At 40.8% G+C, this 26238-nt stretch overlaps 3 protein-coding genes across 6 annotated transcripts in view; 2 read left to right on the top strand and 1 right to left on the bottom strand.

Annotated features, from left to right (window-relative positions):
• Nucleotides 1–1203: 1203 nt before the first annotated feature.
• Nucleotides 1204–11501, top strand: trpc6b (transient receptor potential cation channel, subfamily C, member 6b). Its single transcript, XM_033631660.2, has 13 exons — nucleotides 1204–1343; nucleotides 1771–1849; nucleotides 4772–5534; nucleotides 5714–5899; nucleotides 6043–6207; nucleotides 7782–7998; nucleotides 8566–8793; nucleotides 9176–9440; nucleotides 9616–9811; nucleotides 10123–10329; nucleotides 10564–10620; nucleotides 10920–10995; nucleotides 11092–11501. Exons 3-13 carry the CDS (start codon nucleotides 4794–4796, stop codon nucleotides 11238–11240), a joined length of 2487 nt encoding a protein of 828 aa, XP_033487551.1. The 5' UTR covers nucleotides 1204–1343; nucleotides 1771–1849; nucleotides 4772–4793; the 3' UTR covers nucleotides 11241–11501.
• A 1154-nt stretch (nucleotides 11502–12655) lies between these two features.
• On the top strand, nucleotides 12656–21293 carry pgr (progesterone receptor). Its single transcript, XM_033631661.2, has 8 exons — nucleotides 12656–14497; nucleotides 15624–15733; nucleotides 16708–16824; nucleotides 17074–17379; nucleotides 18280–18424; nucleotides 18581–18711; nucleotides 19089–19246; nucleotides 19353–21293. Exons 1-8 carry the CDS (start codon nucleotides 13602–13604, stop codon nucleotides 19506–19508), a joined length of 2019 nt encoding a protein of 672 aa, XP_033487552.1. The 5' UTR covers nucleotides 12656–13601; the 3' UTR covers nucleotides 19509–21293.
• Nucleotides 20883–26238, bottom strand: part of arhgap42b (Rho GTPase activating protein 42b) — an 87189-nt gene continuing 81833 nt past the window's right edge. For all 4 annotated transcript variants that reach the window (XM_033630520.2, XM_033630521.2, XM_033630522.2 and 1 more), the window contains one exon: nucleotides 20883–25538. In XM_033630520.2, the coding sequence (XP_033486411.1) occupies nucleotides 25450–25538 (89 nt within the window). In that variant the 3' untranslated portion in view covers nucleotides 20883–25449. The remainder of the gene's footprint in view (nucleotides 25539–26238) is intronic.

Below are 26238 nucleotides of genomic sequence, written 5' to 3'. Positions count from 1 at the left end.
TGTAATGTTTTTATATGCTTTATATATTCTTTTATAAATTTGCCTTATAATATTTTTCTTGATACAGATTAGGAAAAGGCTGTGTATGTGTGTGTGAAAGTAGGTATATTTTAATACCACCTCACTGATTTCAGTTCCTTAGTGAGTTAAAAATTAATGTAATGGATAATTGTATTCTTTTTTAAACTCTTTACATGCAACTAGTTAAATGTGATTAAATTACAAAATAAATGTAATTGTAATCAGTTAAAGTCATTGAGGAAAAAATAACTTTAAATTGCAGTTATTGATCAAAATGTTGGTGATTACAAAGGTTTTACATCAGAATATAGCCCTATTCTTTTCGTTGGTGTGCATCTTTTCCGCTGTGTAGGATTGCTTTCTTTTGGCATAGCATATATCCATACATTTTTTTTCAGTTTTTATTGCCCACTTTAAAACATTTATTTGCAAAGTTACATTACTTAAGCGTACATATATATATATATATATATATATATATATGCATAAAATAAACTAAGTACTATCGAGTAAACTTAATATAAATTAAATTTGAAAGACTTACAGCTCAAACATATTTCCAGCCATGAACTCCAGCTACACTCTAGCCTATTGATGAAACCTCATATATAATTGGAGAACTATAATCATAATTGTGTTTGCAGAGCTTAGTCTATATCTCCTCGGGACGGTGCCTGTCATGGAATATAAAGGTGTTATTATTACCTGTTACATTTGATGACACTATGAGTTAAGAGGATTTAAGAAAAGCTTTTTACCAGATTGTTTACGCTGTCCCATGGACTAGGGCAACACCATCAAATGATCTATTTTCAGAGTGCCAAACGCCATATAGAGTATTAGTGATGCTATTGCCTTCAGTCTGCACACTGACGATTAGAAATAGTTGGTAATAAAATAATATTGTGCCTCAATTGAATGCATAACCAGTTAGGTCAGCATTTTCTGCTGTTTTTAAACCTTCTATTAGTCTGACAAAGTGCTTTAAAATCTTGATTTTGGGGCTTACTGATCACATTTATGGGAAATCAAGGACATTACACTGAAATCTAGACTGTAATGTAATCTCCAGAATAGGAACTAAATGTGTTCAACAAATGCTAATATCCAAACACACTCACACACACAAAAAAAGCTGCTAGAAAACCGGCCAATGGGCGCGCAGAGGCTGCACCGTCAGCACCAGGAGCCAAGGTGGGACGCTGGGTGAAGTCAGACAGGTGGTGGAGAGGCTGACAGGAGCCGGTGTGTGTTGTGCTCGCTTTGGGACGGAGTTTGGATTTAAAGAAGTGAAGGTGAAGTCATTTGGCCACATCGGTGAGGTGAGTGCAGCATCCTGTTAGACTTCTGAAAATTGATGTGAAACATATAGTAAATATGTCGAAGATAATGGAGTTCCGGTGCCTTATTTAAAGAAATATTGATAGAGGAATGTCGGTGTTTATTTAGGCGTCTGTGGAAAAGCTTCAGGCCCGTGATGCTCCTAAAAAACAACAGTATTAGAGTAGCACTCAGTGATCTCATCCTGCAGTGTCTCATTTTTCAAATCCTCTGTTGTGCCTTTCCTTGTCATCTGTAATCAACACTGATGTATTCCTCTCCACACTGAAAGCCTTGTTTTTCAGTTACTACAATGTTGAGTGTTAACATCACATGTAACTGCACACAGCTCATCCAAAGACATGAACTGCAGAAGAATCTTATCTATCATTAAAGTATTCATGCCAGTGTTTTTTCTCCATCTCCTAGTGTCTCCTTGCCTGTCATGATGATGCGGAGGAGCAGCAGCAGGACCAAAACAACAAGGCGTTCTCAAAAATCCAGGCAGGTAAATTCCCATAGAGCATCTATGTCATTTTAAAGGCAAAAACTTACTCTCTTTTTTAATTATTTATTTTATGTCCATCCATTTTTTGTTGTGATTTTCACACCTTCCCTGGCTGAGCAGCATGACACCATTTTCATTTCATCTTGTCTCAGCTGATACAGACTGGATGCCAAAGATGAGTGATTTGTCTGTAATAGAGTGAATTCTGTATGTACTGTGTTTGCGCCCATCAGTTTGCCCTGTTAATGTAAAATCTTATTAACACTAATCATGATTAAATGAAGGGATGTTTGTGTCATCATCTATCATCATCTGTGCTGAAGCAATTAGCTCCAGGAATAACCACGTTATTCAAATGTAATTACTGAATGTAAAGTAGATTTACGTTAGACAATGATGCAAAATACGATTAGTATCAGAGATGGTCACTGTTACATGGTATTTATAGTCTAATGAATGGAGTATACATCATACCAGAATCAGTAAATAAAAGTTTACCACTGTACTAACAATCAACACCGTTGACTTTTTTTTATAATATTCCAGACATGCAAGATAAATTTGGTCAGCGATCAGGCAGAGGCTGAATGGATGGACAGTTCCAGGCCATGAAATGAAGCAGAGCAGATGATGAGTCTGTGGGTGGTGTCACACATGTAGGACGAGTTATAATTCAGCTGAGACCAGCTGTCCATCGCACACTGTTGTCCATTCATTAAGTCTGCTGTCTCATTTCTAAGGCCTTTTTAGGAAATGTACATGGAGCTGACGTGAATTAACCCAAACTAGCTGGCTAATTAAAATCATGTGTCTGCTGAGGAGGAATTTAAATGAACAGTGTGTAGGATTTAGTGGCATCTAGGAGTGATGATTGCAGATTGTAACCAGCTGGAATTTCTACACTGTGCCAAGCGTGAATTCCTGGGTAGGATTCCTTCAGTGTACATTGTTCAGCAGATTTTTACCTGGAACTGAATTATTGCAGAAGTCTCTTCCTCTCCAAAAGAAACGGACCACATGAATTAACCAGTAAAATAAAACACAGAAAAAAGCAGTTTACTGTTAAAAATGTTTTCCAATGCTGCTCGTCAAGGAGCATCACATTCTCACTCTAACCTCGTCACATATTGACATTTTGGTCATGGACTTTTTATGTCCACATACGACATGAAGACCCTGGGTGTGTTGGTTGTGGACGTTCTGGGACACCATGTCCATGTCAAGTTCTCTTCTTTCAAGATACACATCTGTTTTTACAGGAAATTTAACATTTACAAACTCTTTCAAAATAAACTCACTACGTTGGTACAACACCACATATTGACGTTTTTATATCTTCAACAACAAACACACATGGTTGGGTTTAGGGCCCATTCACACAGGATAGTCCCGGGGACTCTGTTCGATTGGGCGGGGAATGCCGAAAAATTTCACACCTTCATTTGGTTTGGTTCACTTTGACACTGCACTTTTTTTTTTAAAGATTATTTTTATGGGCTTTTTGCCTTTAATGACAGGACAGTGAAATAAGGGAGTCAGAGAGAGAGTGGGGACTGACACGCAGCAAAGGGCCACGAGCCCGACCCGAACCCGTGGCTGCTGCAGCAAGGCCTCCGCATATGGGGTGCCGGCACCACCCACCACGCTACCGACGCCCCACACACTGCACTTTTTAATGCAGACCAAACGGCCTGAACAACGTCACACAGTTACAACAGCTGCTCGTTTGGGGGCGGTATTGCCTGAAATAACCACTGACCAAGAAGAAAAAAAGCATGAGGAAGTAGAAAACCCAGCTCATTGACTTGCCAGGACTGAAAACGGAAATCCATTGTGGGTAGCCACAAGCAACTGCGATATATAGTCCTCTGACCATATATCAGTATGCACCTGCACCTCCTCACTACTCCACGTCTGCCCACGAGACATCTTCCAAGTTTTTCTTTTTTTACCTCTGCTTCTCCCGGTTTGTGCTGTTGGCTTTGTTTTTTTTTTTCTACCCAAAATGCACTGTGCTCTATGTCACTTCCTCTCTTTGGTTTGCTTGATAGTCCATTTGCATTTCCCACTGTAAGCGAACTGCACCAGGGTTCACTTGCAAGTGAACCGAGACCCCCAGTTTTCAAGCGGACCAGGGTTTGCTTATTTGGTACGCACCAGAGTTTGAATGAACGTTCACACCACTCAAAACGAACTGAACTATCCGTGGAAGCGGACCAGGGTTCGTGTAAAGAGGACCAAATAGCACCAGTGTGAATGCGTCCTTGGGCAACAAAAGCATGTGGTTTAGGAAAAAAGAACAGGGTTTGGCTTTAGAATCTTACAGGATGTGAACACTGCTCTCTTGGGTGAATGTTGGGGTTTGTTGGACCCATCCACCACCCCTTCCCCAGCTCCACTCAGACTTTCATCAGCTTAACTTTCTTCCTTGTCCCGCCATGTATCCCCCTGACACCGCCGGGTGCCGTTAAACTATAACAGCAACCGGCCATCTATCATGCCAACATTTAAGGTGGCCTTTTTTCGTTGGTTTCTGATGCCGCAAGTCACTGCCCAAGCATTGGATTCGACAATGCTTGAGTGAGTCTGTGCTCCAAGGAGGGGCTGCTAACTACAGTGACTGGTGCAAAAATGCAAAAAAAAATATCTAGAGCCAGTGTTTGGGTTGTTCATTTTGGGCTACTGTAGAAACATGGCGGGCTCCATGGACGAGGACCCTCTTCCTAGGTAGATTTAAAGGCTCATTCTAAGGTAACGAAAACATGACAATTCTTCGTTCCAGGTGATTATACACTAAAGAAAACATACTTATGACATTATATTCCATCTCTGCCAATTTGTCCCCCTTAATCATTTGTAAACAGATAGGGTCTTCATATGATATTGATATTAGATAATCAAATGATGCCTGTTTGTGTTTAGGTGGAGCAATGAATGCAGAGCCATGATGCAGGCTGTGACCAAACCTCGGAGACAAGCTTTACGGGGAGCTGGTTACCTGTATCATTCTCAGTCCACCTCCTGCCTCTCCAAGACAGAGGAAGTTTTCTTAAATGCTGCAGAATATGGCAACATCCCCGAAGTGAAGCGGATTCTAGAGGAGCTGCCAGAATTCGACGTCAACTGTGTGAACTACATGGGCCAGAATGCACTGCAGCTGGCAGTTGCCAATGAGCATTTAGAGGTGACTAAGCTCCTGCTCAGAAAGAAAGACCTGGCTAGAATCGGAGATGCTTTGCTGTTAGCCATCAGTAAAGGCTATATCCGTATAGTGGAGGCCCTACTGAGCCATCAAGCCTTTGCAGACGGCCAGAGGCTGACTAACAGTCCCAGCCAGGCGGGTACACATGATGACTTCTTTGCCTATGATGAGGAAGGCACGCGCTTCTCTCATGACATCACTCCCATCATCCTGGCCTCCCAGTGTCATGAGTATGAAATTGTGCATACACTTCTTATGAAGGGGGCCCGTGTAGAGCGGCCCCATGACTACTTCTGCCAGTGCGGGACCTGCAGCGAGCAGCAGAGACATGACTCATTTAGCCATTCACAGTCCCGCATTAATGCATATAAATGTCTGGCCAGTCCAGCGTATCTGTCCCTCTCCAATGAAGACCCAGTGATGGCAGCTCTGGCACTGAGCAATGAGCTTGCAGTTCTGGCCAACATTGAAAAGGAGTTCAAGGTACAGTATCAAATGTACCCATCCTTAAACTAAAGTTAAAGACAACAGCTGCACATCATGTTAAGTAAAAGCTTGAAGCTACAGTTATGACAGGATTTGAAGTTTTGACTTTTGTGCTGGTAGTGATTCATAAATATAAAAGAATAAGGTGTTATAAATGTTTCCTTTGTCTGTTATAGAATGATTACAAGAAACTATCCATGCAGTGTAAAGACTTTGTGGTGGGACTCCTGGATTTGTGTCGAAACACAGAGGAAGTGAAGGCCATCTTGAACGGGGACACAGAATCATGTCAAAGCTCTGAGACCTTGGGCCGACAAAACCTTCTCAGGTTAAAACTTGCAATAAAATATGAAGTTAAAAAGGTAAGCATGTGAGAAAACTTTAAGATTAGAATCGATGCACTTGCTTTCATATTATAATCTGTATACTGTTTCTTTCCCCTAATAATCCCTCTACCTTACTCTCCCTCCCTCCTCTCTCCTCACACATACCGTCGATGGGGCAGTTTGTGGCACATCCAAACTGCCAACAGCAACTTCTCTCCATCTGGTACGAGAATTTGTCAGGACTGCGTCAGCAAACCACAGCCGTTAAAATCCTTCTTGCCCTTGGTGTAGCTTTTGGGTTGCCCGTACTGTCCTTTATGTACTGGATCGCACCCTCAAGTAAGGTTAGTCCCAAAAAACCCATTCACTGTTGTAAGTTAATAGTTGGATTCACCAATAATGGTCTTAGTTTTCTTTTAGGCAACATTTTATACACTTTTAACAGAGCTTAAGGGAAAGTGAACGTTGGACTTTGACGTGCTTCTAAATTTGCACCATGTCTGCTCGACGTTTGAATAGGTCAATGTTGCTAACATATTAGCCACAAAAACTTTATTAGGCAATAATATGTCAGGGTTGTGGGTCTGTCAGCTTGTTGTGGAGCTGCAATTAATGCAGCTTTAACATTAACCAGTGACATAAAGTTAGAAAACTCTCTCAGACCCATGTTTCTTCTGATTTGGATGACTGTTTTAGTCACAATTGGTCAGACTGTGTTTCAACATGCTGATGCCCACTGCTATAGGCAAGTGTTCTGTGTTTCGGTCTTAAAGCTGGTAAGGCAGAAATCTGGAAAAGGCAAAAAAACCCCAACAACAACAAAATGGCAGAATTTGAAATTAAACCCTTCCCCCTTCTCTGTCCTAAGTCCCTCCCATCAGATGACCATAGGCATATACACGTTTCTGTGTACAGTTGCACGCACCTCATGCGCTCAACTCCACCTTGCCAGGCTTGCTCTATTTGTTTATCAGACCACAAATGAGACAAGAGTTAGCTAGCTAGCCTCCCCACGGTCTCTGTGCCTCACTCCCCGCCACTGTGGACTGCTTCCCCGGGGGGAGAGCAGGCAGCAGGCGGAGAGTTGAGGCTGACCGGTCCATCGCAGCTGGGTTACGCGCTGCCTGGATTCAGGCAGCTGACTGGGTGTCCATCTCCGGAGCTGCAGCCTGCTCTCCTCCGACTAAGTTGGTCTGTAGCGGTGGAGAGTGAGGTGGATGACACACTGTGATTTGAGGCTCTAGCTAACGTTAGCTACATGAACATGAACAAGAAGCTGCAGCCATTAGCCTTTGGGTCCAGTTAGCAGAAAGCTAAACTATCAGCAATATCTTCTGTCTGTCTCTGATACACTTCACCAATATTATTATGTGTTTAATTTTGTTACTGTCAGACTTCTAGACTTTCTTTTCAATAAGTCAGTCTTCCTTTATTTGGTTCCTTTGCAGTGTTGGCAGTTGTTGCCAATGCTGGAATAGCAACTTCCTCTGCAGGATCCTTATAGGACGCACTCACACTAGGCAATCATACCGTGCCCAAGCACGTTTGCCCCCTAAAGTCCGCATTATTTGGCTAGCGTGAGTGCAAGTGTACCATGCTTGAGTACGGTACACTTCCCTGGCCCGGTACGGTTGGAAGAGGTGTGCTTAAGCACGGCACGGTACACTTGGTCACGCATGCGCACAAGGTTATGTACGCAACGCGCAAAATGTGGTGATGACGTATGAACCATGCGACCATCCCAACAACAATAGCAATGGCGGCATTGAACTGTTCACATTGGTCAGATGAAGAGGTCCTGTCCTTGAGTACACTTGGGCTCGGGGTAATGTGAATGCAGGCCAGCGGGGGACAGGGGAGGGGCAGCTCAAAACAATGTTAAACTGTACTCTGTTTGCCTTTCCCTGACTTGTGTCAGTTAGGAAAACTCATGTGTGGACCTTTCCTGAAGTTTGTGGCCCACGCAGCCTCCTTCATGATATTTCTTTGCCTACTGGTCCTGAACGCGGCAGACCGTTTTGAGGGAACATCGCTGCTGCCTAACATGACCAGCCACGATCACCCCTCACAACTGTTTCGAATGAAGACAACCCCCTTCACCTGGATGGAGATTCTCATCATATCCTGGGTCATAGGTCATGAGTGTAAACACCTCACGCCCTCATCCTATTCCTTCCACAATCTTGAATACAAGCACAACTAGCTGTTGAATCTTTTCCTATGACGTTAGTGTGCCTTTTCGTTATGTAAATTTATTCCTCTCCCATCTTTCTGGCACTCCCACACTTTCACATTTACATCTCGCTGCTGTGCATGCAGGGTCAAGGATATTGCAGGTCATTGAAGGTTTAAAAATCCCCACACATCTATCATGCTTGGAAATTGCCTATAGCCTATAGATAATAATGTATTCCTACCACATGTACCCCAATAAATCAGAGTGGTAATGGATGTCCAAAGACAAAAATGGCAAGGTGACACTTTAAATTAGCTCCACAGGCAAGACTTGGAAACCATATCACGCACGCGTTGCCAGGATGCAGCATCAATAAATACTATGTGATTTGACTATCAATTCAAGCCTTATTTATCATGTTTATACATACATGTTAAAACCATATCAGCCATTATCTCATTTGAGAAAGAATCAGTGTGACTTTTAACTGACTGTTGATTTTAATGATTTTTTTTTCCCCCTACAGGAAAAATCTGGGAAGAATGTAAAGATATTTGGTCGCAGGACATCCGAGAATACATCTCAGAGCCCTGGAACCTCCTTGACTTCAGTATTTTGGCCATTTTTATGACCTCTTTCATTGCCAGATTAATGGCCTTCTGGCATGCGTACTCTGCCCAGTGTTATGTTGACCAGCACTATACTGACCTGTCCAACATGACCTTGCCCTCTGAGATACAATATTTCCAGCTGGGTGAGTGCAGACTAAAGAATTCAATTTATAATCAGTGATTCAGTTTTTTTCTTTTATGCAGAAAAATTGACCTTCAATATTTTATTAAAGAGGATTTCCTTGTTCAGATTTACATCATTAGTTGTGTCAGTGTTACACTGGATATTGATTTTTAAAGGTATTGATCCGAGTCTATTGATCTTAAATTGATTTTTTTTTCTCCACCATAATTTTGAGACCAGGAACAGAAAATCCATGACAATAAAGAAATAATTTTCCACTTAGTTGAAGTATTATCACAGCCTTTTTTGACTACTTGATTTTCTGGCTATTCTATACAGAGTGATTTAAATGGAGGGAAAGTTTGCTGCATGAAAACTGTTAATCATTTCTTTATTTCCAGCTCGAATCAACTGGATACCCTCAGACCCGCAGCTTATTTCCGAAGGCCTCTATGCAATTGCAGTTGTGCTGAGCTTCTCTCGCATTGCATACATCCTGCCTGCCAATGAGAGCTTCGGGCCGTTGCAGATCTCTCTGGGAAGAACAGTAAAAGACATCTTTAAGTTCATGGTGATTTTCATCACTGTTTTTGTGGCTTTCATGGTGGGAATGTTCAATCTGTACTCATACTACCTCGGAGCCAAGCACAACGATGCCTTCACAACGTGAGTGTCGACAATAGACTGTTGAAATGACGCATTTGCCTGAAAAAAGCTTTGAAATGTTATAAATATTTTCCAGTTATGCCTTTGGATATAATCTGTGTTGAATGAATATGATGTAAGATGAACGCTTTGGTTGCACTACACTTACTCAGTTCTCATTTCTTTGTCCCTTCAGGCTTGAGGAGAGTTTTAAAACGCTATTTTGGGCTATCTTTGGCTTGTCGGAAGTGAAATCAGTAGTCATTAACATCGACCATAAGTTCATTGAGAACATTGGCTATGTTCTCTACGGGGTGTACAACATCATCATGGTGATCGTCTTGCTGAATATGCTCATTGCCATGTTCAACAGCTCCTTCCAGGAAATTGAGGTACATCTTCATCATCATCCATTTCTTACCATTCATTTTTTTGTCTTATCAGTGATGACAATGACCATTTTGTTATAAGGCCAGTATTGTCTTGGAATAATTTGATTATAAGTGTCAATAGATGTTAAGATTTACTGCTTACATACCACAGTTTTTATGTTTCAGTCCATTTTTTGTACACGATAATATTGCAGACCTAATGAACAAATGTTGAGCAGATGTAGGTTGCACATTAGAAATGCAAACTGATTTACTTTTACTTGCTTATCCAATGTTTCCTCTGCTCCTTCCGTGTCTTCCTGTCTGTGCAGGATGATGCTGATGTTGAGTGGAAGTTCGCCAGAGCTAAACTCTGGTTCTCGTACTTTGAGCAGGGTGGCACACTTCCTGTGCCCTTCAACCTTGTGCCCAGCCCCAAGTCTGTCATTTCCCTCCTGTTGGGTATAAGGGAATTTCTCTGGGATGTGCTTAAAGGCAAAAGCAAAGACAACTCAAATGATGAGATTGAACTTAACAAGGTGAGGCATCAGCTGCTCACACAAATGATATTTCAAGAAAGGAAATGACCAAATAAATTTTGTTGAATGTAAATCAAAGGCTAGAGACATTAGAAGAACTTCTTGTAGGTGATTCTTTGACACAGGTCTACAGGGCCCTCTTGTGTCACATTTATAAATTGCAGGTGTAAGAGTTCCCATAAAAGTATGTTTAAAATAAAAGTGCTTCTTCTTTTCTTTTGTTTCTCATCATAGTTGAGGCAACAGGAAGACCTGAGTGCTGAATCACCGCTTTGTCCAACCCGCCACCAAGTAAAGCAATTTTCATTTCTAAAGATTAACCTGTTAATAACTGAGCTGTCAAGTCTTTTCTAAGTTTTGTACACACAGACATGTAAACATAAATATTCCAATGATATTTTGACTTTAAACTTATTTCGGCACCTGATATCTAGGGCACACTTTATGGTTCTTAATGGATACGTGTTGTAATAATCAAACATGCTTACTGACGCAAGTTGCTGGCTGTTCTTTTCCTTTAACCAACCTGTGTTTTAAGTGAATAATTAGCTCATCAGTTCAAAACTCCAATCCTCTATTCTTTACTACAGGACATAATGAATCGCCTCATCAAAAGATACATCTTAAAAGCACAGAGAGATAAAGACAATGATGAAATAAATGAAGGTGAGTTCAGCAGGTTTTCTGCACACGGTGCTTTTCTCGTCTGGATGACCAAATTATGAAACACTATTTGAAGCTGCTTCACTTACCGTCCCGCAGGTGAATTAAAGGAGATCAAACAGGACATCTCCAGTCTGCGCTATGAGCTGCTGGAAAGGGCAAACCATGACACGGAGACACTGGCAAAGCTCATCAGGCAACTGGGGGAAGTCATGCATGCTCAGCAGAAAGAGGAGCAGAAAGAATAAGCTGGCTATACTTTCTTAAAAAATGTAAGGATCAGAGATGAATTAATGGGACATGCTGCACTCTCAAAGGTCAAAGGGCCCTTGGGCACAGACCTTATACACATTATGGGGCAAAAACAACAGATAATAATGGATATTTGAATATTAAAAATGGTAAACACACTTGATTTTTTCCACTTGATGTAAATGTATTCCTTAAGGTGGAAGACTCAGATTCTCTTTGTCCCTGTGTCTATACAGTTAATCACATGGTGGCACTAATGGATCTTTTTTTTTTAATTATTATTATTGTTGCTCAGGCTCTGTGACACTAATATGCACTACTGACTGCTAACATATGACGGTGCTGCCTGTTAACAGCTGTTTGTGTGGTTTGATTTAGAGGTGATTTTTCCATCTGGAGTACAGAGCAGAGCAGTTCAGACTGAAAAAGCACGTGTCTGGATGTGTCAGTGGCGGGCTCATAAGTCACGCATAACATAAAAATAAATGAAAGCTTGTTGGTAATCACTTTCCCCAGAGCTTTCCATGAATCTCAAGTTATGAGATCATCATTTTTTCTCCTGTAATGTAACCTTAAAATCAATCAGCAGGACTCTAGTTTTAATTTTCATACAGGGCATTAACGTTTTGATTATTTAATATTGTGTTTTATTAAAATGTTGATCACCTCAGCGTAATATTTAATGGTGAAAATCTATGTTGGTTCTCCTCACCTCACAGAGCACAGAGGGTTTATGGGTTTTTAAAATCGTTGCAGCAGATGCTATTGTGCCCCCTCACGCCTGCTGCGAAGCAAGACAAATGTCTGAGAACAGTCTGACCTGTCAGGTAGACAAACAGCTCACGTCTAAATACAGCCGGGCCAGGAGTGCAAAAGCTACCACCAGCCCCTCACTGTCAAGCCCCTGAACAGAGCCACTGTGAAGCATTTATACAAAAGGAAAACTAAGGGACGGACAACACTCATAAAATAACTTTTTTTTTGCGTAACACAAACATCATAAGGCCCAGTAAAATGTATTAACCCCAAGTGTCTACAATTTTAGCAATTTAATGTAAAAAGTACCAGACAATGAGGTTGCACAGGAGGCTCTTGGTCACCATGAGTGTCACATTTGAAAATTAAACTCTTGTCTGATAAGTAGGCCATTACAGCATTTGAGAAACATGTCGAATCACATGTGAAACAATGTACTAAGAATTATGTAGGCCACAGCGTGAGAATCCCCTCTGATATCGTCAAGCAAATGACGTAGGAAACAGGGCCAAGGTCTGTGTGTGCATCATCAGCACATGTATCAGCAACATCCACACTCAGCTGATTAACTGTAAGAGTTAAAACCCTCTCTGTAATCTAATTGTGATAACAGAAATGTAAATTAGACAAGAACAAAGAAGGCAAGAGACGGTGATGACAGTGCTTGGAGGAATTATCTCTTATGGACAAGAAATTTAAAAAAAAAAGTCAAATTTCTAATTGATTTGACTTCATTACAGCCTTCACAAACCTACGTAACACCCCATTAGAACAGCTGAGATGTGAAGTTGCCTAAAGTGATGAATAAAACTTCAAAGCTCAAATGGGACAGAAGGGATTTAGTCCTCTGATTCTCCCACCTGTCTCCTAGATGCAAACACAATGAAACCCCATTATCATGGCTGCAAGAGACACAGCTCACTCAGATTAAAGAATACACCTATGCTCATAATGACAATTACTGTAGGTCTTGACCTTCAGTTGAACTCAACAAGGCTGTAAGGATGAATGAGTTTAGGAGTTATCATTGTCTCATCTTCCAATATTTTTTTTAATTTGGCCAAAACTGTCGTCATGTTGCACCTTATTCATAAAAAGTAGGGTGGAGACTACTGGCCCCTGATACTGAGGTGATCCATGCTCCACATTGGCTGTCTGTTTTACTGAAGGTCTGCTGTAAGGAACCATCCATCTCTACATTAAGTCCTCCCCTAGCATCCTTTGGAGGACTGGCTATTTAGTGTGAACGAGGAAAACTATTGTAAATCTGTTAATTAAAAGAAGAACACACATTCAGCTTTGAAACATGACACTTAAAACCAGGACGAGGAACTACACTTCTAATTTACTAATCAAGTTTATTTTGTCAAACAGCTCATAATTGCGCACTTTTAATTCTTCGTCAGCAGCACAAAGTTTCCCTTTCTTCTCTGAACAGCTGTTAAATTGTGCGGACAGGACTCCTAAGTACAAGAAAGACGTAGCCACAGCCTTTTTCGACAGGGAGGAGGATTACAGAAAACTGTGAGGCACAGTTTATCACACACTGTCCGACCTCCGGGCGGACTCCAGTCTCTGCTGCGCGCTCTGCACTTTAGAAAATGGAAAATAAAATAAACGGAAGGATGAGCACCATCAGTACTTCCATCGCCGATTCCACCGATACAAGAGTAAGTGACTTGATTGAAGCTGATTTCATTAATACGAAATTACAGAACGAGTCACAGTCTCTAACTTGCCTGTCCTCCACCGTGCGTAATTTTGGAAACGCCGGCGCACCATTCCACGGTCTGAATTCAAGCGGCGAAGGTGCCGTTTTCAAAGACTGTGTCACACTCGATGGTTCACTTGCTGGGAAACATTTTTATGATCGTAGCAGTGAATATCTGAAGTGTGACGGTGTACCGTGGGAAGAATTTTCAAAACTTCAGAGGACGAATGTGGCCGAAAGTTTGCCAAATGTCAGCCTCTCCTCAACAACCGGAGCGTGTAAGTTCATCAAGGATGAAAAGGAGCCTTCTGTGATCATGGACACCCGCTGTCCCAACTTTATTCCATCATCAGAGATACCTGCGCTCGACACCTGCTGTGACACCGACAGGAAGCAGCAACTGGGGCTCAGCGACGTGGAGTCGAGCAGCTTTACACCTGCCGCGACGTGTCCCCGACCGGGACTGGAGGGATCTCCAAACTTTCTGATCGACCTGAACCAGTCAGAGCAGCTGCCGGCGCTCAACCAGGTGAGGACTGACTCCAGGTACGCTTTGTCCGGGAAGGCTGTCATCAACTTTGATACCAACTTGCACGCAGCCCAGCAGGTGATGATGTACAAGAGCGAGCTTCCCCGTTGGCAGGTGCAGACCTCTCCAGCTGAGCCCCAGTACTGGTCCCAGTGCGCAGGGGTGACCAAGGACCCGTTCACACACAGCAGCTACGATGGGATCCAGACCCAGACCCTGATTCAGAGGAACTCATCACCTTTCTCCGCATTCCCAGGGTAAATATTTCATGACTAAAGTTTACCTGGAAGTCACAGATATAAATATAGTTCCATGACCTTTTCAATCAAAACTGAGACACCTATTAACTTTGAATGTACGTTTTCTGCTTGTGTGACAGTTGGCGTTAAAAGATAGATAGAAGGGAACAGTTTTGCCAGATGTGCCCACATAAACTGATGATCAGGACAAACTGTTTGCCACTGCACGACAGTTGTTTATGAGTCAGTCTGGTCATTTCTGAGTCATGGAAAGAACAAACTCTTGTTGTCTGACAAGGACTGACATCCGCTCACTTCTATATAGCAGGCCTATCTAAACTGTCATCTGCCTCTCATGGAAACATTATGCAACAAGTTAATTTGTACTGACAATAAGTAGGTGTGAAAACATCTCAGCCTCTCTGGTCTGGTTTCAGTTTTGTCACTTTAGGGCAGCAGAAAGCCATTAAAAATAATACATCTTTCTACAAACTCTGGGTCACTCAGTTGTTACCTTGCAAACATAGACAGGGGCCTCTTAAAAAGGTTTGGAATTTACTCAGGGGTTAAACAAGACAGTCATTAATGTAAGACTACAGGCTGCCTCATTTAGCTGTTGCCATAGGTGTAGATTTCGGGGGGGATGCAGGGGATAGGCCCCCCTTAATATTTAGCATTAGTTTTATTATTATATTATAGTATAGTATAGTAAAATATCCATAATGTGCATTTGATAAAAGTAGCAGAGGACCTTTATTTTGATGACAACAAAGTAATTTCAACTTAATAATATAGAAAAGGCACAAATTTGTACCGCAAAAGAAAAAAAAAATCACCAGAATGCAGGAGATTACGTCTTTGAAGCTCACAATTTTCTAGCTGAATATGTGTCACCCCTCACCAGTTTTGAAATGAAACCTATGCCCTTGGTTCTTGCCTTTGTTCTAATTGGGATCAAACTCATATGATGAACTCCTTAATGTTGCCTACTCAAGGCGCTGTACATTTCACCTACACGTAAAAAGTTTAAAAAGGGCTGAAGTTTTAAAATCTTGGAGGTTCTGGACATGTCTGCAGTTTCTATATGAATTCACCTTCATAGATGAGCTCATCAACATATGTTTAATTTTTCTCTTTCCCCCAGTATGCCACCTCAGAGACAGTGTGTGATCTGCGGCGATGAGGCATCTGGATGCCACTATGGAGTCCTAACCTGTGGGAGCTGTAAAGTCTTTTTTAAAAGAGCCGTCGAAGGTGAGCAAAGAAAACATTTTAACCTACTTCTGGAAATGTTTATTTCTAATTTTCAAACCAATTTAACCACAAGTTCTACGTTCTCTTTTCTTTTGTTTTCGTACACACTTTCAGTCAAGTGTTGTCAGAGCCACATACTGTTTTGGGACTGTTATGAAAGGAAAAACACTTCAGCTACAGCAAACAGTTTGACTGCCTTTTTTTTTTCTTCAGATTTTTATTCTATTTCAAGATGCCTTTTAACATCTGGCCAGGGACAGCTGATCAAACATGCATGACTGTTTTATCAGTCCGCTCCCTTTGTTTTCCATCTGCCTACTCCAATCTGGGACAGTGAATCTTTTTATGTTGCCTTTGTTCTTTAGTTTGATGCCAACTGTTGTTAATATATTTCATTAAGTATGCTGTATATTGTAAATACTCAATATTTAGGGTGCCTGCAAATGAAAATCTGCCTCCTAACATTTTTTTCTGTTATCAGTGGGCATCACATAACTTAAAAAATGAAAATGAAATAAAAATGAGGTAGGCTGTAACTGATTATTAATCTCTAATCTGAAGTCTACAGTGGATAATGTGGTACACTCAAGGGGAATTACTGCATCAAATTTGACTGACCTTCTATGGTAGTTGTTAAAGGTCACGAGCAACAGTATCACACTGACCAGTGTTCACCGTGTTCTTCGTCTTTGACTTGTTTTTCTTGTTATCTTGCAACAGGAGAGATTATATAAGAGCCACTATGTCTCACCACGGCCGTGTCATTCTGTCCTCACAGCCTTGCCTCTATCTAATTTTCCTCTTTAGATCTCTCCTCCGAACGCTGCCTCAGTGTGGATGGAGTAACCATGCTAATAGTCAAGAACCCTTCGACACTTTTCCCCTCTCATTATGTGCCTCTCCTCCACCTTACATGTTTGAAAATTAAGTGCTGTTAAAATTGTGTGCATTGTCTGTACCCTTTCACCCAACAGGCCATCATAACTATCTCTGCGCCGGGCGAAATGACTGCATTGTGGACAAAATTCGGAGGAAAAATTGCCCCGCATGTCGCCTCCGAAAGTGCTATCAAGCTGGGATGATGCTTGGAGGTACCATTTAGTTGGATTTCTTTATGCAGAGTAACACAGAGCTAATGCACCCATATGGCAGATATTAAACTGATTGGTAATGTAATGCCGACTATGTTAAAACTGCTCAGATCAAAAGACAATAATGAATTAATATTTAACAGGATTTTTGCAAACTGTGAATTTACTTGACAGAATAAGCTGCATGATGTATTATGGGCACAAGTTGTGCCTCACATTATCTGACCAGGCCTTGCACTCATGTCACAGGCAGGAAGCTGAAGCGTTTTGGAGCCTTGAAAGCCTTGGGTTTGGCCCCGTCCCTGATGTTCCAGTCCCACTTGGCCATGTCCAGCGACAATCAGGCCTTGACGACCATGTCTTGCATACCAGGCATCCGCGAGGTGCACCTCTCCCAGACGATCCTCAATATCCTGGAAAACATTGAACCCGAGACCGTGTACTCTGGTTATGACGCTTCCCAGGCTGATGCCCCACATATTCTGCTCAGCAGCCTCAACAGGCTGTGTGAGAAACAGCTGCTGTGGATCGTCAAGTGGTCCAAGTCTCTGCCAGGTAACGGCTCTCTGCAGCTCAGGGTCATCACATTTGTCACCATGGGGACTCACTGGCAGGCCTCCCCGAAGGTCCCAGTCTTAAACACTGACTGAGATAACAGGCTTGGTGATGCCAAGAATATTGGTTATGAGAGAAGTGAATCTAAGTAGTATAAAATTATGTTTGTCACAGGAAATGTAAAATAAAGGAAGATTTTCAAACAATAAAGCTTTAAATTGAGCAGAGATAGACTGGTGCAGGAATGGGTCCTTAAACCCAGGTATCAGTTAGCATTTTAGCACTCCTGGTTCCCTTGTCTCGAAGTTAATGAGTTTTTTTAATGGGTTTTTGGTTGGATGCCTGAAATAAGATCTGTGGTTAACACAAGTTTAAGAGACTTTTAGCTTTTAGATGTCTTAAAACAGACAGTTGCTAACGAGTGGCTAAATGAAACTACAGAACGTCATAACGCCGAACACGGCTTTACAACCTTGTTGTGGTGGTGAGGTTAAGTCAAGCCACTGTGACGTAGTTTGTTTATAGCCTAAAGTTAGCCTTTTACCTCCGGCGACTGCATTTACGCTTCAAAAATCATAGAAGTGGTGCTCATTTGTGAAGAGTGTATTGCTGAACAAAACATATAAGCATCATAGACGTTTGTTTGCCACAGAGCTTATTTTCTGCAATAACCTAGAATCCAAGGGAAAAATCCTACCAGCCTTTTGTCGAGAGAACTAGGGCAACATTAACTTCCATGTCAGCCTATAAAAGATGTCTTCCCTACAGTACTCTATTGTACTAAAACCAATTTGCTGCATCACGAGGTATGATGGTATATTCGTGCAAATGTATCGTGACACAAGTTGCACGAACTATTAAAAAAGTGCTCTAAATACAGGATTTTTTTTTCTCTCACAGGGTTTCGTAACCTTCACATCAATGATCAGATGACCCTGATCCAGTACTCATGGATGAACCTGATGGTGTTCTCTCTGGGCTGGCGCTCCTTCCAGAATGTCACCAGTGAATATTTATACTTTGCGCCTGATCTGGTTCTCAGTCAGTAAGTCACCGTCATTACACAGACAATTTGAGTTGGTTTTTGGTTCATTACAATTTATAATTAGCAGTTATGGACATGGCAGTCATCATTTATTCACAAAGCAATAGTTTTGGATGAAAAAGAAGCTCTCATCATTTTCTGTTTTTTGTCTGTTAGGGATCAAATGAGGAGATCTCCCATTTACGACCTCTGCCTGGCGATACAGTTCATCCCTCAGGAGTTTGCCAATCTCCAAGTTACCCGCGAGGAGTTTCTCTGCATGAAAGCCATAATATTACTCAACACAGGTAAAAGCCAGGAGACTTCCTGAACCAGACTCAAGATGACTCACTTCTTACCCTCGTTTGAATGAACAGCACTTGCTGGCTTGTACAATGTTGCAAGCTGAGATGTGAAGCTTTGATGATCATCTACTGTAGAGCCGCACAACAAAGGGAGTGTTGTACAGGGTGACTGGACCTTGACGGGATTTATGTAGCAGCTGCTATCAACTCCTACTTTTACACTTACTGAAAAACATTGTTTTGAACAGCAGCATGTTACCCCTAAATAGATAATTTACTGGCACTTCTATTACATTTCTCTAGTGTTTAGTTAGCTTTTGAAACAAAGTAACCCTTTATCTACATGCAAAAGTGTCTATAAGTGTTCCCTCTGCTCTCAGTGCCTCTCGAGGGACTCAAAAGTCAGGCCGCATTTGAAGAAATGAGACAAAGCTACATCCGGGAGCTGACCAAGGCTATCCACATGAAGGAGAAGGGCTTGGTGGCCAGCTCACAGCGATTCTACCACCTCACCAAACTGATGGATGCCATGCACGATGTACGCTCCCAAGTAGATCTGAGTACAACAGTGTTATATCGTGCCTTCATCTAATTGCTACTTTAATGAGCGCTAAGATAAACATGAATGTCTCTTTCTCTGACAGATAGTGAAAAAGGTCAACCTGTTCTGTCTGAGCACCTTCATCCAGGCAGACGCCATGAAAGTGGAGTTTCCAGAGATGATGTCAGAGGTCATTGCCTCCCAGCTTCCCAAGGTCCTGGCAGGCATGGTGAGGCCCCTCATATTCCACGCCAAGTGATGATTTCAGCACGGACATCTTGTGACTGGATCATTCAGCCCACAATTACTGGATTCTTTATAGCCTTCACGATTATAGTCAGTCATCTTTACTTTAAAATTGCCTCAAATGCTTTTAAGCCCTTGTACTTTATGAGGTGAAACAGAAGAACATGTTCCTTAAAAATGCATTTTTTAGTACAAATCTATCTTGAGTCTCATAAAGTCAGAGGCATCAATCAATAAAGCTCCACCGTATAGTTCTGTTGATTGATGGTACTTGCTCGCTGATATACAGAGGGTTTTGACAACCATTCGAGATACTGATATTTTTGTACTGACGCTGCATAAAAGAAGACAGTACTGACAAAACGTTAAAATATTCAGCGTTCTCGCCAACATTTTATTTGTAATGAAAGTGAAATGCAGGAGACACTGAAACCTGCTGCTTAAACTAATGAAATTGTTTAGGGATGGTAGCAGCGTGACTCACTGCATCTACTTCAAGGGAGGAGAAACTGGGAAGATAACTATCTGTAAAGTATTTAATAATAATAACAAATTTTGCAACAAATAGCAAATTATTGCCATCTTAAGTTAATTAGAAATGAGTCAGTTAGAACACATAATTCTGCCAAGACCACCATGCCCCCAATGAGTTATTTTCATAATAGAATGTACTGAAAGATTTTAATCTACAGCTGAATGGGCATCAAAATACACCCAGTTATAGACATTAATGTGAAGCATGTGACAGATTCGAAGAGAGTGTAGTTCATTAACATAGACAAAGTTTTTAAAAGTGCCAAATTTTACAAATAAACCATTTAAAGGAGCAGTGTGTAGGATTTAGCGGCATCTAGCGGTGAGGACTGCAGATAGCAACCAGCTGAAACTTCTCCCATGTGTCAAGCGTGAACTCCTGGTTTGAATTTGTCCATTTGTCCATTCTGGGCTATTGTCAAAGGTGCAACATGGATGAAGCTATTTCATTTCTGCGAATATATCCCCCTGAAGCGGGATTTATACTTGTGCGTCAGCTCTGTGTAGAGAGCTATAATCTACGCACGTGGCCTAAACCGTTACACCTCGAAAACACTAGTCAGTGTGGCATTTCTGTGAAATGCTGTAAACTTTAGTTGATTTAAAACACACCCAAAATACAAATTAAACATAGCTTAAAAGTGACAAGTACGCAAATCAGCTTCACTGTAACTCGCAGCATTCACAGACAAAGTATTTGTCTTTTGCTGGACACATTTTCTACACAAAAACAACATGCTAATGTTTTTACCACAAGCCTAAGGCATTTTACATTGTATAAATTAGCCTAGTGGCTAGTGGACTTTTCCTCTACTCAAATAAAGACAGGGACAGCAGCAACATTTAACAAAGGTAATGTTACAAAATTCGGTTTCATTACAACGCACAACAACGTTCACTGTCAAAACAATTGTCTATAGTATAGTAACATTCCTGGGGAGGTGCACGTCAGGCTACATGCTGGACCTTTAAAAACGTCTGCATCAGCATGTCAGTAAACCCTGATCTTTTTCTTCTTTGCACATGGTATTACTGTAACTTTCATGCAACTGACATCAGTTAATATGTTTTTGACTTGTACACTTACCAAACAAACAAAAACACTTTGACCAAAAATAACTTTTCTGGTATACGTAGTAAAAAATATTGTGCAATTAAAACAAATTGTCATGTAGCTATGGATAGGAAGAAATCGACATCATACTAGAAGCTTTTTTCAGTGAAAAACACAACTGTAGGGACACAAAGACAACTGTATTTACCCTCCAACACTTTATGCACTGACAGTACATTCTCAATATTCAGTCTGTTTTGCGTGTCCAATCAAGTTTATGGCTGCGGCGATCTTAAGTTATACTCATCAACAGTGACAAAAGTGTTGGACCACAGGTCTAATAAATCACGCTGTTTATTTAAAGACATATTTACGCACCATCAAGACACAGTAGATGATTGCAAGGAAACAAGCTTGCCATATAAAAAAAAAGGATGCCAAATGTTACATATTTAGGATATGAATATCATTTCCTCTGCTAAGTCAGACGGTAAGGGAGTGTTAGTCCAGCATCAGTGTCCAAGGCCATCTCGCATTCTTAAAGATGTAAATGGAAAAGAACGCCCTGATCTTGGCAAGTATACAAGATCTCAAATACCTTTTAAAATACATTTTCGGTCACAAGAGAAAGTCTGTTCAGTCTGTAATATCTGAGGAGCTAAAGTGTTGTTGATTATTTTCTTTCTTTGATCTTTTTCTGAAATATTATCACTGAAGTTAACCTTTTAAATAATGATGGACTTTGTACTTTGGAAATGTTGTGACAGTACTAGAAAATTAAATATTAAATGGTATCTTTAACATAATATAATCTGATACATGTCTAGTTATTATTACCGGTACACCAGTGTACCAGAGAGTACAGTTCCAACAGAGGCATGAAAGGTGAAAGCTCCACCTCATGAACATTTCATGACATTATAAAAACACATTTTTACATACTGCATATATTTGGTGTGATAATTTATAGTAATACACAGTTAGATGAAGTGAATATTTTTGATTAGCGACGACAGAAGAACTCATGAGCAGTAATGTACAGTACAGTACCGTGTAGCTAACCAGAAAGTGCGCTGCAGCAGTGAGCAGGTTCAGTGGATGAACAATGATCACAGGCCATAAACATGAAAGATAAGGTGCAAAACCATTATGCTTTTTCTTTTAAATTCTAATAGATTAGTATTGTTATTTTAAATCACAGTTTGTTCTATTACAGCTAGCAGAAAATGTTTATGAAACTACAGGTTTCCTTTAATGAAAGGCAAGTGTTGATTGAATAGGAAGTTAAAAAAAAGATAATATATTTCTGAGAATAAAACTTGTGAAATTGGATGTGATTGTTTTTGTGTTTCTGTAGGATAATACTGGGACTAAAAACATCAGTGCAGTTGATGGGTAATATATTTACATCTAACAATAATATCATAATACCCATTTCTTCTTAAAGGAACTCCGAACCAACAAAATTACCATTTGTGAATCAGTCATGCCACGGTCCCTTGAATTCGTAAAGAAAACTTCGTTTTTCTTGCACAAGCACTGAGCATACAACTGGTTAAATGACACTTGGATTAGGCCGCACTGCACAAGTTATGTGTGAGTTTGTAAACAGATGTTTTGATATAGTTTTGCTGAGGCCTGCACTACGAAGCCAGTTCAACTTACCCAGGATATCTTTTGGTTATCTGGCTTGACTAACCCTAACATTAGCCATCAGCCTGTTTAGATGCGCATCTAGAAGTATCGCATTGGAAAATTATGATGGAAATGCCAAAATTCAAATTAAAATCCACTTATTCGCACAAACTAAAATATGCTCACTTTAGCCGGGTTTTGGTTGATTCGAAAAAATGTTGATTCGCAAAACGGGGGATGGAAACAGTTATGTTCGAATTAAGTCTGACGTAGTGCACCTCTCTCCATGGTGATAGCCACACAATCCGGGTCGGGAAGGCGGTAATACATTTACAAGCTGGTTGCCAACCACCAGCAAACGTAGAAGAAGAAGAATGCAAGACTTGTTTTGTTTCTGGTTCTGCGGAAAACTCACGCAAGTTCGTAGTTTTCACCAAAGTCCGTACATTTAATGGAAACACACAGGATTCATATTTCTTTTAATGCGCATTTCCCAATGATTCGAATCACTTTTGGATGGAAACATAGCTATTGGACAACCGGCACTACAAAGCTGGTTATTAACTAGTTCAGTCAACTCTGGGTTTTCCTATCCAGCCATGAGCTTGTTCATGTAAAAGAGGCGGGGCTGTTAATTACATGTGACATCATCAGAACCATGAATGAAGTAAGGTACTTCATATCACCTGAGATGAAATGGCACTGACAGTGTCTGGGACTACAAGACAGTAAAATGTCAATGGGGTGGAATGTAAACTTATAAATACTATCTAAAAATTCACCTTTGGCTGAGACTTTAATTACGAATTTAGTTGGATGATGATTAATATGTCACATAAAACACTTAAAAGTAATGTAAGATTGTTTCTGCTACTTAAGTAAAGAGTGGAAAAGTAGCCTAGTTAATGACTGATGAGGTTTATCTGACCCAAATGTGGCATTTATGTGTCTCGTGTTATTCTGTGTTCAAATCCTGCTTAAATCATATCTTTAGTGTTGTAATCAATCTCTCAGTTTGTTAAAAGCTCTGTTTTAAAACCAGCTGAAATAGAGTCCTGGAACAATGAAATGATTCTACTGACTAGATAACAATGTATAAACCCCTCTTTTTTTTATCTGAGACTCAGGGGTGTTGACAGGCTGTGATCCGATATTCTGAAGTTAACCTGCTTTGGAGCAGGTTAGCTGTTCAGCATAAGTTACCACAGTGATTTATACTGGCAAAAAAAAGAACCAGACATCTCTGAAAACCCAGAGTTAACCCTGAAGTTACCTCACTAATTCCAAATCCTGCTTTGTAGTACAGGCCTCTGGTGCCCAATCCCCAATAAAATAATATGTTCACCATTTTCCATGGAGGCAAGCAAGAAAAACAAGGTTTTCTCCAATTGACCTCTGGCTAAGCCCCGCCCTCAAATGCGATGAGCCAATCAAAGTGCTTATAGCCATTCCCACACACTCAGACATTCTCTGCCTGGACGTCCATTGAAATGCATTACAGAAAGTCAGTTTTGTTCGGTTTTATGAGCTTTTTCTGAGATTTGAAATTTAGAAATGGTCAAATGGTGTGCATGGGGTACATGCAACTCCGACACAAGGTATCCTGAGAGGCTGGGCGACGAGGTGCATTTTTTACCCTTTCCTAAGCCACATCTCAACCGAGAAAAGTGTCTCCTTTGGTTGAACATCAACTCATCGTGAGTAAGATTAACAAGGATGTCTACATCTGTTCTAAGGTAAATCAACATCGTGTTTGAGGCAACATATTGTCACTTTGCTGGAAAGAAATATAAAGTTATCTTTAACATCTCTAGCTAAAGTTAGCCTAACATTAGCTCCTAGCTGCGTTGTTCATCATGTCACCTTGTTTGCTGGGAGTTCATTAGCCTATTTTGTTCTAGTTTTGTACTTTGGTGATCGTACATCATTGTTAGCTGTTGTCTGAAGGGCTCTAGTTAAGCTAACGTTAACTTCTGGCTTAGCTTCATTAACGTATCTGTGTCGCAGAGATAACAAAGGTTGGCAAACGTTATGCTGAATGATTCAGTGTAAATACTGTAGCACCAAACTAACGGAGAGACACTCTTGGTAAAGATGGTAAAAAGGCTGTTATCCTTTTCTCATATTCTGAGAACAAAACCTTAACTTCAGTGGCACTTTGATGTACCAAAATTTGATCATTATGTCCCCAAAAATCATGAATTGCCTACTGCGAAATGCCGTGTACTGTGACACCTGCCATAGCGCCGGTCACTGAATGTTAATATTTTGTCCGAGTGAGTGGAGGGGGGTGTGGCTTAGCCATAGGTCAATTCAAAGTAACATAGCACGACTGATTGATATACAAATGATCATTGTGAGTGAATTATTCCTTTAACTTCTGAATCTGTGTTGTCTGATATCAGACAGAACTGTCATCTCGTTACACTCAACTTTCATTTTCCAACTCAAACTCAGTGGAGTAGGTTGATTCAAAGGTTGGGACCCGGGCATGAATCTCTGCAGATTCCCCCAAACATTTTACAATACAGTCATTACAAAAAGGAGGTACATCTTTGGACTTCTAGCACTATTAACACAATTACTGCCCTGCTTGGTATCTGCTAAGACTGCATAAAATGCAGAAATATCAGTTACCAGCATTAATAATATTACAACAACCAGCCACATTGTGTATTATTATTTCTTGTTCCATGGATACCATGACAAAGATACAATGTTTACCAGCTTTTTAGAGGATGACGACATAATTCTCGGGGATTAAACCTGTTTTCCCCTCGAATGTTGCTTGAAGCCAGCCTGGTTCAACAGAGGGGTAGACTGCAGGACAAAACCAGAGAGAATACTTAAATCAAAGAGAAGCAAGAAACGAGCACTTGATCCTGTGTAACCTGATGAGAATGACTGCGCCTTTATTTAGTTACACAATTTCCCAGGCTTAGGGAAAAAAAAGATGCTATTAGGCAGAAAAATAAACATTTTTCAGATTGAGAAAGACTCTGGGTCAGGCTGCTCTTTGAATTCGGTCCCTACGGAGTATTTATACAGGCTTGAAAGCAGTATCGCCTTGCTTAATCACATACAGTATAAACCATAAAAACAACAAGGTTAATCATTGCTCAGATGCACCAAAATTAAGAGCAGCATCTTTAAAAATGATCTGATAAAACAATCCAGCAGAGATATGCTGAATAAGGATGCAGAGAAAACTGGCCAGTTAATGTTGACAGCAATGAAAACACTCTGCCTGCTGGTAAGTAAATGGTAGGGAGCGTTTGTTGACGTTTTTGCGTTTGGCTGCTGGCTCCGCTGCCTGTGTTAACAGGGAACAGGCACTGGTGCTTTCCATCACTAGGTTACAGTGACCTGCCTGCACTGGTTGTGGGCCAAGTCATCTCCTCATGGAAAAGGCAAGAGGCAATAAAAAATCCCGAGGCTGTTTATACTTTAGCAATGCATATGGGGGTGTCACGCTAAGAGCAGAATTATTTTATCCCTCCACATAACACTGGGAATTAGC

The sequence above is a fragment of the Epinephelus lanceolatus genome, chromosome 4 (assembly GCF_041903045.1).
Source record: "Epinephelus lanceolatus isolate andai-2023 chromosome 4, ASM4190304v1, whole genome shotgun sequence".
Taxonomy (NCBI): domain Eukaryota; kingdom Metazoa; phylum Chordata; class Actinopteri; order Perciformes; family Serranidae; genus Epinephelus; species Epinephelus lanceolatus.
The sequence above is the reverse complement of the archived record's forward strand: the minus strand, read 5'-3'. Positions and strand labels throughout refer to the sequence as shown.